Here is a 17,661-nt window from a genome sequence, read left to right as displayed (position 1 = left end):
GGTAATTTTTTGCCAGAACACTGACTTCTTTTCCTACCTCCAAGCATTTGCCCCTCCTGGGTCCCTACTCAATTCTTTTCCTCCTTGCTTCACCTCCCCAGATCCCCGCCCCACCAATTCTTTAGGCCCTAGCTCTGTCCCGCCTCCAGGAAGTCTCCCAGCACCAAGCCGACTCAGATTTCACCTTCTCTGGAGGTCTTTGATTCTGCCCTAGACATATTGACATTTGACTACATATTAGTCCATATATCCATTCATTCCTTCCTTCATCCCATGAATTCAGGTGCCTCCTATATCCCAGGCTCTGGAGATTTAGTAATCAACACAACAAACAAAACCCCCTGATCTTTTTAAAGAAAGCTTATATTCTGGTAGGGTGACAATAAAACAGCTAGATGAGTGAAAATATAGTACATTAGGTAGAGGGCTATGGAGAAATACAAGCTAGGGATGGGTAGGTCAGGGCAAGGAATTGAGACCTGTGTTTGGGACGCAAGGGAGGATGGAGGCCCGGGTGGCTTGGAAAAAGCTGTAGCAGGACAGGATGGAAAGAACTGTGTGGGGCAGGGGAGAGGAATGAATACGTAGAATAGAAAAAATGAAATGACATGGGATGGGATGGATGAAATTGAATCAAACAGGATGGCATGGACCAGAACTATATGGAACTGAATAGAATTGAATCAAAAAAAAAAAAAAAACCATATCAAATAAGATAAAGTCTAACTCAATGGAACGAAATGAAACAGAATTTCAAAAATGAACTAGAACAAGGGCCAGGTGTGGTGGCTCACGTCTGTAATCCTAGCACTTTGGGAGGCCAAGGAGGGTGGATTACTTGAGGGCTAGGGTTTGAGACCAGCTTAGCCAACACGGCAAAACCCATCTCTACTAAAAAATACAAAAATTAGCCAGGCATGGTGGTACATGCCTGTAGTTTCAGCTACTCGGGAGGCTGAGGCACAAGAATCACTTGAACCCAGGAGGCAGAGGTTGCAGTGAGCTGAGATTGCACCATTGCACTCCAGCCTGGGCAACAGAGAGAGACTCTGTCTCAAAACAAACAAATAAATAAATAAATAAAATAAAAAAGGACTAGAATAAATGGACTGGAATCAAGTGGGATAAAATTGATTGCAGTAGATTTAAGTGGAATGGGACAGGTTGGAAAGGAATGGAACTGCTTGAACTGAGCAGGGCAGGAGGGCAGTCTTTGCTGGACGGCTTGGCTGCCCTGCCTTCCCTGACCTCCTCTGCACTCACCCCCACAGTCTTCCCCAGGGTGCTGCTGCAGACCCTACGCCACCCTATCTTCCTGCTGGTGGTCCTGTCCCAGGTGTGCTTGTCATCCATGGCTGCCGGCATGGCCACCTTCCTGCCCAAGTTCCTGGAGCGCCAGTTTTCCATCACAGCCTCCTACGCCAACCTGCTCATAGGCTGCCTCTCCTTCCCTTCGGTCATCGTGGGCATCGTGGTGGGTGGCGTCCTGGTCAAGCGCCTCCGCCTGGGCCCCGTGGGATGCGGTGCCCTTTGCCTGCTGGGGATGCTGCTATGCCTCTTCTTCAGCCTGCCGCTCTTCTTTATCGGCTGCCCCAGTCACCAGATTGCGGGCATCACCCACCAGACCAGGTGAGTGTGTGCGTGGGCACATGAAGGCAAGCCTGGGAGGACAGGACAGGGAGGACAGGGGCCCTGGGCAGAGGCCAGGATGGTGGGGCGCCCGCTGCCTCAAATCTTGCCTCCTCACCTCTGCTTAACAGCCCTTTGGAGATTGAAGTCAAGCAGTGGGGTGCTCCAGAAGGCTCCAGGGTAGGTGTCAGGCACCACTGGAAGGGGCATGGATGAGACTTCAGGGGCAGAAACTCTCAAGTCCGGGAGGGTGTGGAGGCTGAGACAGGGCAGAGCCACCCACGGGATGGCATCTCCATAGTGACTAAGCCCTGTGGGCCCAACAGAGATGGGACAGAGGCCGCATCACAGGAGCCAGGACCCAGCTCAGCCAGAGGAATGGCCTGCCCAGAAGGGAGCATGCTCTCCATCCCAGGACGAGAGGAGATGAGAGAGTGAGCAAGGGACTGGATGGCCCCTATCAGAGAGGCTGCAGAGGAGACTCAGGCACTGGGAAAAGATTGGACAGCAGACCTCTGATATTTTGGGTTTTAGAGCTTGGGAGCTGAAATTCTGTTTTTCCACTACTCTAAAATGACAGAATTCTTTTTCCCCATCTGTGAGGCAGCACCTGCCTCCACCCTCTGGGAGGAAGTCTCTCGATTTCTATCTCCACAATTCTCCATCACACCTTTACCCTTGGGAGCCTTCTTGGAGAGGATGTTGGAAATCACATTCCTGCCTCTTCTCCAGAATGATTTCATTTTTCCTGGAAACTGCTCCAGGCTTAAGTTGGCCCAACACTCAGCTAGAATTTCCCAACTTTTTCTGTCCCCGCCTCTTCCTTGGCATCTTCTGCCTCCACCCAGGTGCCAGCTTTCATCACCGGGGGTCCTCCTGCATGGCTGTCGGGGGCTCAGCTCAGGGCCAAGGAGCACCCAGCCCCTCCCCATCTGTCCCAGCTCCCACCCTCGCTGATCTCTCCTCCATCTCCCTTCCCTCCTCCCCCTTTCATTCTCTGCCCCTCTTTTCTCAAACAGGGAGGCAACTCCGCTCTCTAGACTGGGGCCTCCTGTGTGCAGAGCCCTGTTCTAGGCACTGCAGCGGGGGCTTTAGCCACGTCCTCAGGAAGTCCCTGGTCTGAGAAGGGAGCCAGGTCCTCAAACAAATGATTTTTAGAGTAAAAAGTCAATGGATATTTTATCACAATGTGTTCAACAGTGCGTGGGAGAAAAAGTCAGCTCATCCCACACGCCCCATCTCTCTTTTCTTCTCCCTTTCACACCTTAGCTTTGACATCTCATGTCACCTGTGTTCTCACCTAAATTCTTGCAGTTTATTCACTAAGCTCTGGGTTCTAATTCACTGAAGAGACCATTTGGGACCAACTGAGCTAGGCAAGAAGAACTTTCCCTATTCCTGCACAGCCACAGGTCCCAACAGCTGCAAGAACCGAAGGTCTCCCTTCGCTCAGCGTCTTCCCCTATTACATCTCATTGAACCCCCACAGGATCTCTGTAATGGGTCCTCTTATTGGCCCCTTTTCACAGATGAGTACAGCAAGGCTCAGAGAGGTGAAGTTACCCCACAGCTGGAACAGGGTAGAGCCTGGAGCCAGGACTGTCCCCACAGAAGCAATCAGCTCCAGGTGGTCAATGAGAGTGACGAGCAGAGGAAGGGCCCCCTAACTCTTATCTGCTCAGCCTTCCAGCTGCTGGCAGAGGGTTCTGGGAGGTGCCTCTCCCTTGGCAGAGTCCCCTGGCACCGCCTCCTGATGGGCCCTCAGTGCAGACAGTGCCAGCCTTCCCACTCCCACCCCCACCCCGAGGGAGATGTGCCAAGACGTTGTCAGACACACACCAGCACTGTCTGGCAGAGGAGGAAAAGGAAATATTTTGTGTTTGATGATCTTCCTTCCCTCTCAGATGGAGTGCCCCCTCACCCCAGGGAGGGAGAGGAGCTCACTTTGCCCCATGCCCCACTTCCCCACTCCACACCCTGGCTAGAGACTGTCTCCAGCTCCTGCTCACCCTCTTCTCCATGGAACTGAGATTTCACTAAGCTCCAGTCCCAGCCTCACTGATCAGCCTGGCCTCTGCCCCACACCCACCCCGAGCCCAAGACAGGGACCTCCAGCTTTCACCTCTGGCCTTCTCCGCAGCCTGGCCACTGGACCCCTGTGTGACCCTGAAAGGCACAGCCTCTCTGAGCCTCTCTCTCCCTGGCAGGTTAGCTGTGCTTCCCCCTAGTGTGAAGCCAGGTGACACTCTAAGTCCCAGGGGCCACCTCCCTGCCCTCCTCCCAGGGTGACCTCCCCCTCAGACTAAGCCTCCCTCTGACCTCCTGCCCCTGCCCACCTTCACCTTGCCCTGGCCACCTGGAGCTGGGGCACCCCGGGGATTTGGGGGCAGGCCCTCGGAGGGAGGCAGGTGAGACTAAAATGTTTCCTGGACACAGTGAACAGGGTGGTGGGAGTGAGACTGCAGGATGGCCATGACAGGCAGAGAAACTGAAGCCCAGAGAGGCAGGAACAGGCTGGAGATCCCACGGGTGGTCAGTTCTCCTGATCGGGTCCCACACTCATAGCTCTGATTTTCTGAGAAAGGAAGCAATCATTGATTTTCGGAGAAAGGAAGCTCATTGAGGAAAAGATACTCTTCATCCGACACTAACTTCTGGGAGGAATTTATCTTGTATACCCTGTAGAAGGGTCACTGAGGTGCAGAGATGTTTGAAGAAGCTCAAAGGCTCGTAGGATCTAGGGGGCCTGTCTCCATACTTGCACACCTTCATTGCAAGGAGCTCACTATCACACCATCATCGGGCAGCCCTGATGGTGAAAATCCTCCATGTGGAGCTGAAATCTCTGGCCATTGCTCTCAGCTACAGGGCTGAGGAGGTCCCCGCTAGTGGCCTAAGGGAGGGAAGCCAGGCCAACCCTACTGACCTTCTCTCCCACCAGTGCCCAGCCTGGGCTGGAGCTGTTTCCAAGCTGCATGGAGGTCTGCTCCTGCCCATCGGACGGCTTTAACCCTGTCTGCGACCCCAGCACTCGTGTGGAATACATCACACCCTGCCACGCAGGCTGCTCAAGCCAGGTGGTCCAGGATGCTCTGGACAAAAGCCAGGTGAGTCAGGCCTCTGGTGGCAATTTCTGCCCCTCAGGGCCCTGCCTGCCCTGTCTCTGTGGGCCTGTCATACTCTCCACCTCTGCAAGCTCTCACTCTCTAGCTCTCTTCTCTCTGTCTCTCTCTGTTGGCAGATGTAGAACATTATTCTCTCAATAAGCTTTCATCAGCCGGGCGCGGTGGCTCACGCTTGTAATCCCAACACTTTGGGAGGCCGAGGCAGGCAAATGACCTGAGGTCAGGAGTTCAGACCAGCCTGACCAATATGGTGAAACCCATCTCTACTAAAAATACAAAAAATTAGCCAGGCGTCAGGGTGTGTGCCTGTACTCCCAGCTACTCAGGAGGCTGAGAGAAGAGAATCACTTGAACCCGGGAGGCAGAGGTTGCAGTAAGCCGAGATCATGCCATTGCACTCCAGCCTGGGCAACAAGAGTGAAACTCCATCTCAAAAAATAAAAATAAAGCTTTCATTGCCAGCCTGGGCCCAGGGCACAGAGGTGAACCATTCTGGCTTCCAGATCTCTGTGCAGGGGAGATGCAAAAGGAAATAACTCACAGGAATTCCAGAGGTGCTGATAGGTAAGACCACTGGTCGCTACAAGTACATACAAGGATGAAAAGAGACACATCCCCCCTGGGTGGGGGTGGGTCCCAGAAGGCTTCATGGGAAGTGGCATTTGTGCCAGACATTCAAGAATGAATGGGTAAACTAGGACTTGGGAGGGAAGAGCTTTCCAGGCAGGAGGAAATGGCCTAAGCAGAGGTTTGGAGGAACACACATGTGCAAGCATGCACACACAGTATTTCTGTTGGAGCGGAAGCACAAGGGTTCATGAAGGGAAGGCAGGGCCCAGAAAAAGAGGGGCCTTGAATGCCAGGCCAAGAATGGGGACTTTCTGGAGAGCAGTAGGAAGCGATGGATGGGTTTTCAGCAAGGGAGTAACAAGTTCAGATCTGTGTTTGATCACGCTTGAGGCCATAGTGTGGGGGCAGGCGAGCAGAGTACAGGACATAGAAGGCCAGCGAGCATTCAGTCAGTCAGTCAGTCAACAAACTTTCACTGATCTCTTCCTCTGGGCCAGGCCCTGTGCTAGGAGCTGAGGACTCAGAGCCAAGGGGCCCAGTGGGGAAATGAAGGCAATGTAATCAGCAGCAGTGCATTCTGAATCTTAGGAAGCCTGAGACCAGCCGGTTCCTCCTCCCCTTTTTCCTCAGTTTCCCAAAATGACAAAGGGGGACAATGTCTGCCTTCTCAGGCCCCCAGGCTGTAGTGAAGCCTGGGGGATTTGTCGGGGCAGCAGCATCAGGCTGGTTGTTATGACAACATCTCCCTCTCTCCAGAGTCCTCTTACCTCCCACCCTCATGCTGGGCATCAGCATCTAAAGCTGAGGCTCCTCCAGGGAGAGACCTGGGCTGCACCGGCTGGTGCAGAAGAACATGTTGATGGTGCACAGTCCTTTAGAAGCCAGCCAGGCACCACCTGGGCCTGAGAGCCCTTCCAGAGGCCCCCAGGCCTTGGCAGGTGGAGCAGTGAACTCCTGTGGGTATGGGACCCGGTTCAAATCCCTGCTCTGCCTCTAACTGGCTCTGTTACCTTAGGCAAATTATTTAACCAGTGCCTCAGTTTCTTGGTCTGTAAAATAGGGGAGATATTATTGAGTGCCTACTACAGAGCAGGAATGTACTGACTAAATGCTTTACCTGGATGAATTCATTAAATAGTAAGCAAAGAACCACATGACGTTATCCACGAAAGCACACAGCACAGTGCCTAGGCAATTTTAAATACTCAGTAATACACATTCCTATTACGCCCATTGTACAGATGAGAAATGGAGGCCCAGGAAAGGACCAGACATTGCCCAGAGTCTCAATACCAGGGCTGGGACTAGACACCAAGGCCCTAGCCTCCCAGTCAGCCCCCTCTTTGGAACATCACGGAGGCTTGGATTTAGGTACAGTATTTGGAGGAGGGTGCAGCTGAGACCAGGCTAGCACTCAGGGACTATTGTCATGCTGGCCTGGAATTGTGTCTTGACATGTCTGCCTCCTTGGATTGTGAGCATCTTGGCTCAGGGATGGGTGGCTCAGCACCCAGCACAGCTGTGCAGTAACAGCTTATGAGTACGTGAGTGAATGAGGTAAGATGGGGCAGGTGGGTGACTGCACAGGTGTGGTGCTGAATGCTCTGGGGGAATGAGACTCTGAGGCAGCAGAGGGATTGAAGTCATTCATGAGAAAAATTTCCTGCCATGGAATTAGATGAATATGAAGGGTCAGGAAAAACCCAACTGAAGGGTCAGGAAAAACCCAAGGGTCAGGAAAAATCCAGCCTTTGCGTTTATCCCAGCAACCCTCTGCTTTTGAGAAAAGGAGCAGGGGCAGGATGTCTCTCTCCCAGGAACCTTGCCTTAGCATTTCTCCATTTCTTGTCCCTCCATTGTATCTCCAGCCTGTATTTGGAGGCTCAGGGGCCACTTTTCCTGCAATGTAAGATGATATGCACTTAGGGGTCACACAGCTTCTTGTGTGAAGGGTCTTCAGACCCTTGTGTGAAGGATCAGCACAGCTTCATTATGTACATTGGCTCTGCCGGCCAATGGAGAGTGCCTGGTCACCCAAGCCTAAGTGCTCACATGCTCACTCTCTCCTGCCTTTCTCTTATTCCACCTGCTAAGTAACTTCAAATCTAAACCCTTTTATCCATACACCCCCAAGCCCACTCTGTGATGGGCCTCTTGGCCTGCATCCCTGATCTGGTCCCTCCTCCGTGCAGCCCCCAGAACACCCTTTGTACCATCCAGTCTCATCTACTCCTGGCTTAAAATTCTCCCAAGGCCCCCAGCATCCACCTCAGGGATTCCGAACCCTTTTCACACTGGGAAGTGTCTGCAGCTGCCAGGGCTGGAGGTGAGAGGCTCAGAGGGCTCTAGCTGCCCAGGCCAGCTGGCCACTTTAAGGGCTGATGGGACTAATCCCTGCACACCTGTCTCCCATCTGAGGCCCTGTGTGGCTGGGGCACATGAGTCTAGAAGCTCTGGTCTATGGGAAAGTAAAGAGAAGACCAGGCCTCTTGGCTTGGCCTGGTTTCTATCGGGTGCCCGCGGGCCCTGGCATTCCAGATCACTTCTCAGAGTCCTTAGCTGGAGGTTTTCCTGGCTACCTAAGGAGTGAGTGCAGGCTGGGATCAAACACTCCAGGGGACCAGCCTGGGGGCATGGCCAGTCTGGGGATGTTTTCTTACAGTTGGGGTGTAGAATGTGGGAGAATGATGCTCTTCTGTGTCCGTCCCTCTTCTCTACTTTCTCTCTGTTTCCCTCTCCCTGCTCACAGCCTCAGCCCAGGCTCAACTCGAGCATAGAGAGCCCTTGAGGTGCCTGCTCCTCAAGCCATCTTTGCTCAGCCAATGGGTCAGGATCTCGGACGCCCAGCCAGCTCTACCCCAAATGGCCGTGGGACTTGGGCCTCTCACAAGCCTTCCCCGCTGCAAGCCCTTGGCCAGCTGCCTGCCCTTGGAGCTCTTGAAGTCTCTTCCTCCTCTTCCCACTCCAGGTTTTCTATACCAACTGCAGCTGCGTGGCAGAGGGCAACCCCGTGATGGCGGGATCCTGCGACTCAACCTGCAGCCACTTGGTGGTGCCTTTCCTGCTCCTGGTCAGCCTGGGCTCGGCCCTGGCCTGTCTCACCCACACACCCTCCTTCATGCTCATCCTAAGGTGAAGGTGGGGGCGGGGCAGGGGCAGGTGGATACCAGGAGGTCCTTAACCAGAAGCAGAACAAGGAATTCTGAGGGGGGAGTTCAAGGAAGGAGGCCACTTGGGTGTCCTGGCCCCCACAACGTGGCCTTAACTGTGTTCATCCCATGGCAACCTACTGAGGCAAGGTTTTCTCCCCATCTTGCAGATAAGAAAATTGAGGCTCAGAGAAGTTCAGGAGCTGGCCCCCGTCACATAGCAAGTGTTGGGTGGAATAGTACTGGTTCCCTGGCCCTGAGCCCAGGCTCCTACTTGCCCAGGGGAGAGGAGGACATACCTAGGGCCCTGTCCTGGCCTCTGGAGGTGAGGACATCATACCTGCAATGGATGAGCTGCAGGAGGTGCATGTAGGAAACCAAACTGTGTCAGTCCGGTGCATAATTCTGAATGCTGCTTCAAAGCTACATATAAGCGCTTATCAGGTGCCCACTGTGGACCCAGCCCATGCTGAGCACTGCCTTTTGGGCCAAGATCTTTGTGGCCCTCATCCTAAGAGTGCCTCCTGGCCCTGACAAATTGTCACCTGAGTTCAAAATCAGGGTCTCCTGGGGTGAGGACTGGGATAAGAGGACTGAGTGAGAAAAAAAATTTTTTTTTTGATAAGGAGTTTTGCTCTGTCGCCCAGGCTGGAGTGCAATGGCGCAATCTCGGTTCACTGCAACCTCCTCCTGGCTTCAAGTGATTCTCCTGCCTCAGCCTCCCTACTAGCTGGGATTACAGGCACCCACCACCACACCCAACTAATTGTATTTTTAGTAGAGATGGAGTTTCACCATGTTGGCCAGGCCAGTCTCGAACTCCTGACCTCAGTGATCCACTTACCTTGGCCTCCCAAACAGCTGGGATTACAGGCGTGAGCCACCACACTCGGCTGAGAAAAACAGTTTTTCTATTCTGTCACTCAACAATCAACACAGAAGACTTCTGCAACAAGTGTGGGGGTATTTTCCCACACACCAGGCACGCAATTAATTCTGCAGTGGACCCCAACCGGTGTCCTCCAATTCTATTCTGACACGATCTAGCTGGAGACAGCATCAGATCCCACAGGCTGAGTGCTCAGTCCCACAAGACTTCCCCTCCACTTCCCGTGCCAACCGCAAGCCCCAGGCTGTTTTACCAGTGCTTCTGACTGACCAGCCATACGCTGGGATTTCCACAGCCCCATCTTTGAGTTTGCTTTATTTGCTAGAGTGGCTCTCAGAGCTCAGGAAAACATCTACTTTATCAGTTTATTATAAAAGATATTACACAGGATACAGATGAAGCGATGTACACAGCGAGGTATGGGGGAGGAGTTTTCATGCCCTCCCTGGCTGCACCCTGCAGGGACCTCCGTGTGTTCAGCTATCCGGAAGCTCTCCAAAGCTTCATTATGTAGGCATGATTGATTAAATCACTGGACATTGGCAGTCACCTTAACCTTTAGCCTCTCTCCCCTTGCTGGAGGTTGGGGCTGAAAGTCCCTACCCTCTAATCCTGCCTTGGTCCCTGTGGTGACCAAGCCCCAACTTGAAGCTCCCTAGGGGCTGCTCACCATCAGTCCACTTGTTAGCATACAAAAAGACACTTCTCACTTTGAAAAGTCCAAGAATTGTAGGAGTGTATGCCGGGAAGACCAAATACGTATCTCACAATATCACAGGGACCTCAGAGCAAGATAATTTCCATTTTCCTTCTCCTGGGATTATTTTATTCACTATCTACTTTCTAGGAAATTAGAAGGGAAATGGAGCCCCTCGCAAATACTAGAAGACATGTAGATCTAGAACACAAGCCGGCCTGGGAGAGAAAATAGAGGAATCAGATGCCCAGCAGGCAGCCTGACTAAAAGGAGTTGAGAACACAGCCTCAGAACTGCGTGGAGAGGGCCCTGACCGCTGTTGGCCATGAGATCCTGGCCAAGTTATTGAATCTGTCTAAGTGTCAGTCTCCTTATCTATAAAATGGGGCTAATGTACATCTCACTCATGGGAGTGATGTAGGGTTGCAGGGCAGAATTACTGAGCCCGTAGTGAGTGCTCCATAAATGCTGGCCACCGGTGTTGTCTGGCAGGAGCCAGAGGATCGCAGGCTGTGGCGTTACAGTGGTTGGGGATGCTGGGGAAGTGTCTGGCTGTCCCAGCTCCAGGTCTTGCCAACTGTAGGAGTAAGGGGAGAATTTGATGGGACCAGTGGGTGGAGGAAGAGGAGTGATGTCTGTGACCAGAAACATACAGAGGTCAGCACAGGACCCTGATGGTCAGTGGGTGTGTTGTCTTGTATATGGGACCAGGCTCTGCAGGTTGAAAAGGGATGGGGTACGTCCCTGAGCCCCCCAGCTTAGATCATCAGATGGGAGGGAGGCTGGTGCTGGGTGGTGGGAGAGAAGGGCATGATGACAACCCTTCACCATTGATGCCTGGCCCCTGGGGGCTGGAACCCCTCCAACCTCATGTTGCCCATGTCTCTGCTTGTTAGAGGAGTGAAGAAAGAAGACAAGACTTTGGCTGTGGGCATCCAGTTCATGTTCCTGAGGATTTTGGGTAAAGATCTTGCTTGGGACCATTGGTGGTGATGGGGTCCAGATGCCCACTGTGTGCCAGGCCTGGGGCACAGGCATGAGCGGAACTCAATCCCTGATCTTAGGGCTCACAAGCCCATGGGGTGACAGACCTGGCCCAGCTCTCCTACAGTGGGGTGTATAGGCAGAGGCTAGACAACCCATCAGGAAGCTACCTCAGATACAGGGGTGGGGCGGGCTTGAGGGCCAGAGAGCCAAGAGGCCCCAGTAACCCAGAGCCCCTGAGGGGTTGTATGTGCCAGGGAGGGGGCAGGGCAGGACAGTGGGCCTTCGTTATCCCCTGAGCACTGCCTCCCTCAGCCTGGATGCCCAGCCCCGTGATCCACGGCAGCGCCATCGACACCACCTGTGTGCACTGGGCCCTGAGCTGTGGGCGTCGAGCTGTCTGTCGCTACTACAATAACGACCTGCTCCGAAACCGGTGAGACCTGGTTTGACGGCTTGTGGGAAGGGTGCTGGAAATACTCTCAGAGTCCCAGGCAGGATACCAGCAGGCAGGGGAGGTTTCATTTAAGTCTACCTGCTAGGTGACAGATGCCATTATATATTCAGTGCTGAGCTCACCAGTCCTTCAAGCTAGACACTGCCCCCCTCCTTTTATAGATGAAGAAAGTGAGAGTTAAAGCAAGTAGCCCAAGGTCACACAGCTAATAACTGGCAGAGCTGGGCCTTGACCACAGCGTCTATGCAGGAACTTGGGGAGAAACAGAGGAGCAGCCATGCTGCAAGAGGGACTTGGGGTGAAGGGCTGGGGAGAAAGCTCTGTCTAGGACACAGGAGGCCTGGGTTTCAGGCCCAGCTCTGTCTCCCTCATCATGGGACTTACCTGGGGCTCAGTCTTCCCATCTGTACAATGGGGAACTCAAAGGAACCTGAAGGCACAGAGGCGGCTGGCCTGGGATGGATGTGGAGAGGACTTGATAGCAGGGCTGGGGACAAGGAGCTGTTCACTTTCAGCTGTGAGGAGGTGAGGAGGGCACAGTTCCTGTGGGCTGGGACTGTCCACAGGGGGCTTCTTAGAAGAGGAAAAGTCAGACAAGGGCCTTGATAGTTAAACAGGGGAGAGGGAACCCGTTTGTTCTTGGGACAGGTGGGGCAATATAAAATTCTACTTGTCAGGCCCTCTGAGCCCTTAGGCTCGGAGACAGGCAGGGCCAGCCCAGGCCACAGAGCAGAGTCCAAGACATGGCGATGAAGATGGCCAGGCCTCTGCTCCCACCCAGGGCTCCTCTGCAGAGCCTCTCCCTCTCCTTCAGGGAAGAGCTGCAGCAGAGGTCAGTGTCTCCCTGAGGCCTCGGTGCCTCTGATTTCACAATGAGTGATGGCTGCTGATGTCCATGCCCTGGCCTGGCCGCTCTTGAGTTCAAGGCTTCCCATTCTTTCCCCAGGTTCATCGGCCTCCAGTTCTTCTTCAAAACAGGTTCCGTGATCTGCTTTGCCTTAGTTTTGGCCATCCTGAGGCAGCAGGACAAAGAGGCAAGGACCAAGGAGAGCAGATCCAGCCCTGCTGTAGCGCAGCAACTGCTAGTGTCAGGGCCAGGGAAGAAGCCGGAGGATTCCCGAGTGTGAGCCGTCCTGGGGCCCCACCTGGCCAAGAGTGGCAGCCACAGCAGTACCTCCTCTGAGTCCTTTGCCCAAGATTGGGTGTCAAGAGCCCTGTGTTCCATTCTGGCTCCTCCACTAAATTGCTGTGTGGCTTCAGGCAAGACACTGATGCTTTTTTGAGCCTTTGCTTGCTAGTCTGAACCAAAGAGTTGTTTGGGCATTTGCTGTGTTGGCCATTTCTGAAGCAAGAGGGTCTTCCTCCTCCTTCCCCCAGCCAGCCAGCTGTCCTGGAGCCAGGCTTTCCTGGGTGGAAAGATTGCATACCTTTCCCTGGGGCCCTTGGATAGCAAAGTGAGCCATAGTGGGCCAGGCTGCCCCCCATGCTGGGCCCCAGCCCAGGTCTGCACTCGCCTGGATCACCCTCTCTGAGCCTCAGCCATCTCCTGTCAGGTGGGAATGAACTTGCCAGCCTTCAGGCTCGTTCAGCTGTGACCATCTGTGCGGTCAGTGTACACTCAGGTCTCCTCCCCAACTCCAGCAGCCTTTAAGAAATGTCCCTTTGGCGCCCCCTAGAGGCAGAGCACTGAGCTGGCCCCTGGGTAGACTCCCACAGGGAGGAAGGAGCTGGCCTCAGGTGTGGGACACCCAGACTTGGCAGGGCCTTCAGAAGGCCTGTGTGGGGGCCCCAGGAAGCCTTAGCTGAAGCCGGGAGACTCAGTCTCCATCTCAGGAAGTTCTAGCCCTTGCCCTCAGGGAGCCATGGTTGAGGGTGAGGCCCAACACCTGCCTTAGGGGCCCTGGGTAGGCAAGTCTGGGCCCTGGGGCAGGGAGGGAGACTCAGGCCCACACTTGGGTATTTTCTAATTTCAGACAAACACATACTCAGCGTGCACTCACTGATTCCTACACATTGCCAAGATTTCACACATGTGACCAGGGGCCACCAAAGTCCCTGTGACCTTTGTGACTAGGATCCTAATTTCTCTATTTTCTCCTGAGTGCCTGGGTCTGTGTTACTTGGGGCAGCATGGATAATGTTTAGTTCCGTGACACTGTTTTTTGGGGGGTGGCACCTGGTTCTCTGGATTCCTGGGCTGGCGTCAGGCCCATTACTGTAATGCCGGGAGCAGTAAAGCTCAGCTCTGTGTAATGAGTGATGCTATGGCTTGCTCAGGTCTTATGATCCAATCCTTTTCTACATCGGCCGTTGTTTTGTTTTAAGGCTAGTCTTATCTGGCCTGGTTATTTCCCTGCGGGGAGGGGAGAGTTTATTAATCTGGTCCCGACCCAACCTATTGCCACCCCACCTCACTGGGACCTGCTGCTTGGGAGGCAGCAGATAGGGAGCCACCAGCAGTGGCTTCCTGGCCCTGTGCTTGGGGTGGGGGGAAGCTGGGGTCACATGTGGCCCTTGCCTTCTGAGCAGCTCCCAGTGCCAGGGCTTTGAGATTTTTCCACGTGATAAAAGAAAAGGGAGGTAGAGAAGTTCCAATTCCCTTTTTATTTTGCTGGTTGGTATCTGTAAATGTTTAACAAATATCTAAGCATGTATGTATCAATGCCAAGAATTTCAAAGTCTCCAACAATATGAGGCTTTTAGGATGTTTATATTCCTTCATCCCTCTTGTTTCCCAGGTTTTGCAGGGGAAAAAAAGTCTGGAATTATAGACACAGCTTATTATTAAATTTGTTCTTGCATAATGTCTCTTCTATTACAAAAATTCTTTCTTTATAAACTGTATTAGAGGTTTGCAACAACCACATCATTTCCATTAACTTAGATTTAAGTTTTACTGGATTCATTGCTCACCGTTATTGCTTGTATATTACATCTTTTCCTATCTTTATATTCTGGTTTAATTTTTGTTTGACTGAGTGACTTCTTCTACTAATGGTTTCAAAAATGGAATAAGGTCACAAGGATTTCTCAATCCTCACCTGTCCAAATTATCATTCACATTTTTCAGAAGAGGAAACTGGCTCAGAAAGCACAAGTGAGTTCCCCAAGATCACAGAAAATAAATGATGGAGCCAAGGTTGGATGTGAAGACCTTGTGGGAACTGAAGGTTTTATAATTTGAGGAGCCCTCTTTAAGAAAAATATACAAAATTATAAACATAAAATTAGGTACAAAGTACCTATATTTACCTATAATGAGAAAAGAATGCAAAACAGATACATCACACAATCCCCAAAAAATGCGTAATACTTTTATTAACTGCCCTGCATAACCTCTAAAACACATTTTCTCCCCCGATGATTAGAAGAATTTTCCACAGACTAGCTTCTGGCTCTGTACATTTCAAGCCTGGTTTCTCCTGTTTCTTCTCTACTGACCATATACTTCCTGGGCTGGGTGCCATGAGACACATTCATATCACGATATGGCAACTTAATATCACCATGCCAAGTGAGTTGGGCAGTGGGTAGAATTCCTAGAAGCTATTCTCTACACAGAGATTGCTAGCAATGATTTATCTATACACAGAGAACCACATAAATATTAATACATCCTGTGTTGCAGAGGACCACATAAACATGTCCTAATGAACCCAACTCAAATCAGTCCCCCACTCAGCTTCCCCTTGGTCAGATCCCAGAAGTGCCCATGGCCACTCCAATTATCCCATATAAAGGAAAACTGAAACACAAACGAAGCTGGAGTGGGAAGAAAATAGTAATTTCTACTGTGGTTAAAGTATCTTACCTTTGCAAATTTTACAAAAATATGACAACATGAACACACCACCGAGGCCCTCCCGTGGATCTGGGGAGACTCCTGGACGCTCAAGCTGTATCCATATCACGGTGAGTCTGCCTCTTTGTTGAGCCAAGATCTGAAGGAAAAGACGAGGTCCTTGTGCCTAAAGTCTTCCAAACTGGCCATGGTGAAGAGACTCAGGAGTTACCCAAGACAGAAATGGGTCGAGAGCCAAGGGGTGGAGCAGGTCAGGGCCAGAGGGGTTTTGCAGGCCTTGTGGGGGCCCCAGGGAAGTCCTCTCCCCTAATATAGCCTCTGGTCAATGAAGAGCCACAAGCATTTGCATCTGTGAGCTTACTTTCTCACCCTGTACCAGGAAGCTGGGAGGAGAAGACATTAAGTCTCCCTGCTAGATTGTGCCAGTGTAAAGTCAGCAGAGGACAGGACTCAGACCAGAACTGACATCCTGATGCCTAGGCCTGAGGTTTCTTTTCTTGTAGACCCTGGGAAGGTCTGGGATGCTAGAGGCTGGTAAGTTCTAGGGCAGGCCGATGACCCATCATGAGCTGGCCTCCAAGGGTCATGACTGACATGCACATAAGTGAAAGAGAACTCATGGACATCCTCACCATTGCCTGGAGGTGTTGAATTATTTCCCCTTCACATACCTTTGCTTATGCTGTTCCCTCTAACCTGGGTTATCTTCTTCATCCCCACCCCACTGCTTGTCTCTCCATCCCCACTTCATAAAGTCCTACTCAATCTTCCAGGCCCAGCTCAAAGGCCACCAACTCCAGGAAGGCAACATGGTACAGGCAATGGGGGGCAAGTGACAACCACCTCTGGGGATCTGATCAAAGACATAGACTGTCCACTAAACATAAAACAAAACACACACACAGACAAATACACAATTGTGCATTTGATATCAGAGGTTGAAGACCATCTGATGCCTGGGTGTAGACCTCCTAAGAATCCCAGATCCCCAGTCAAAAGCCCTTAATGGAGTGAAAAGATTATAGAGTTGTGGAGAGAGTCAGGCTTGGGATCAGATCTTGACTCTGCCACTTATTACAGTGTGACCATGAACAAATGATTTAACCTCTCTGCACCTCAGTTTGCTCACCTGCAAGTGAGGTTGAGCATGCCTAGCTCCTATCTCCCAGAAGCTGTGAGGACCGGGTAAGATCATGTACCTGCTCACAGGCACCACACCTGATGATCAGGATTTGTAAGCTCCCTTCTCCTTCTGTCCCAGAAAAAATTTCATAAACACAGAGAGCATCAGGGTGGGAGGGGGCAGTGACAACAGAGGAAGGAACATACCTCCTTTGCCCTACCCTGGCCGCAGCTCCGTTGTCCCCAATCTCTCCTCCACTGTCAGTCAGGGCTCAGCCAGCCCAGTCTTATCTCTCCCCACAGCCAGCTTGGGACAGCTTTTCTCAACCAGATTTACATTTTTATTGATTTTCTTTCTCCCTCCTAGAGCAGTCCCTCCTGTCTGCTTCCCCTTTGGCTATCAAATGGGCTTACCCCAGGAAACAGCAATTCTGGGGCTGGCCAAGAAGTGATGGTTCAAGGTTGGATTCACTCACCCTTCATTCATTCAACCACTCACATGAGCAACATATCCTACATGTCTGCTCTGTGCCCCTCTCCTGGCACTGCTGGGGACACAACCATGTGTCAGATAGAGTCTCTACTCAGCAAACTCTCAGTGTAAACAGACAAGCTGACAAACAGTAACAAAAGCATGAGTAGTTAGTCATACAGGAGAGGGAAGAAGAGGAAGCCAAGGACTCTTCCTGGGGCCAATAGGGAAGGCTTCCAAGAGGTTATATCAGACCTAGTGTTAAGGATTAGGCAGGACTTCCTCAAGTGGACAAGGTGGGAATGGGCAGGAAAAACAACAGGATGAGCAAAGATAGAGAGAGGTGTGTCTGAGATACAGTGACAAGAGCAATGTGGCTGGAGGGCACTGCGTGTGCAGGGCAATAAGGAGAGAGAAGAGAGCAGAGGCTGGAAAGACCAGCAGGGACCAAGCATGGAGATCCAGCCAAAGGTGTGGACGCTTTCCTGAGGGCAAGGAGGAACCCCTGAAGCATTGATTGATGGATTATTCCATTGGCCAGTTATTTTAAGCAGGGAGTGACATGACAAGATTTGTATGTTGGAAAAGTCACTGGTTGCACCATGGGGTCTTTGAGCGGGAAAGAGAAGCTGAAGGCCAAGAGCTCAGGGAGGAGGCGGATGCAACAATCAAGAGAAGTAGGAGGACTGTACCCGGGTCAGGAGAGGCATCCTAAAAGTGGGACATCTAAGGCGAGTCTTGAAAGATGAGTGGGAACGCACCAAG

At 52.0% G+C, this 17,661-nt stretch overlaps 1 protein-coding gene across 4 annotated transcripts in view; it reads left to right on the top strand.

Moving 5' to 3' along the window:
- SLCO2B1 (solute carrier organic anion transporter family, member 2B1) overlaps positions 1-14,450 on the top strand; it is a 57,913-nt gene extending 43,463 nt beyond the window's left edge. For all 4 annotated transcript variants that reach the window (XM_012002039.1, XM_012002038.1, XM_012002036.1 and 1 more), the window contains 6 exons: positions 1,272-1,629; positions 4,571-4,736; positions 8,293-8,456; positions 10,956-11,020; positions 11,359-11,479; positions 12,447-14,450. In XM_012002039.1, the coding sequence (XP_011857429.1) occupies positions 1,272-1,629; positions 4,571-4,736; positions 8,293-8,456; positions 10,956-11,020; positions 11,359-11,479; positions 12,447-12,627 (1,055 nt within the window). In that variant the 3' untranslated portion in view covers positions 12,628-14,450. The remainder of the gene's footprint in view (positions 1-1,271; positions 1,630-4,570; positions 4,737-8,292; positions 8,457-10,955; positions 11,021-11,358; positions 11,480-12,446) is intronic.
- Positions 14,451-17,661: the final 3,211 nt, after the last annotated feature.

This window comes from Mandrillus leucophaeus, unplaced genomic scaffold, assembly GCF_000951045.1.
Source record: "Mandrillus leucophaeus isolate KB7577 unplaced genomic scaffold, Mleu.le_1.0 Scaffold674, whole genome shotgun sequence".
Classification (NCBI taxonomy): Eukaryota; Metazoa; Chordata; class Mammalia; order Primates; family Cercopithecidae; genus Mandrillus; species Mandrillus leucophaeus.
The sequence above is the reverse complement of the archived record's forward strand: the minus strand, read 5'-3'. Positions and strand labels throughout refer to the sequence as shown.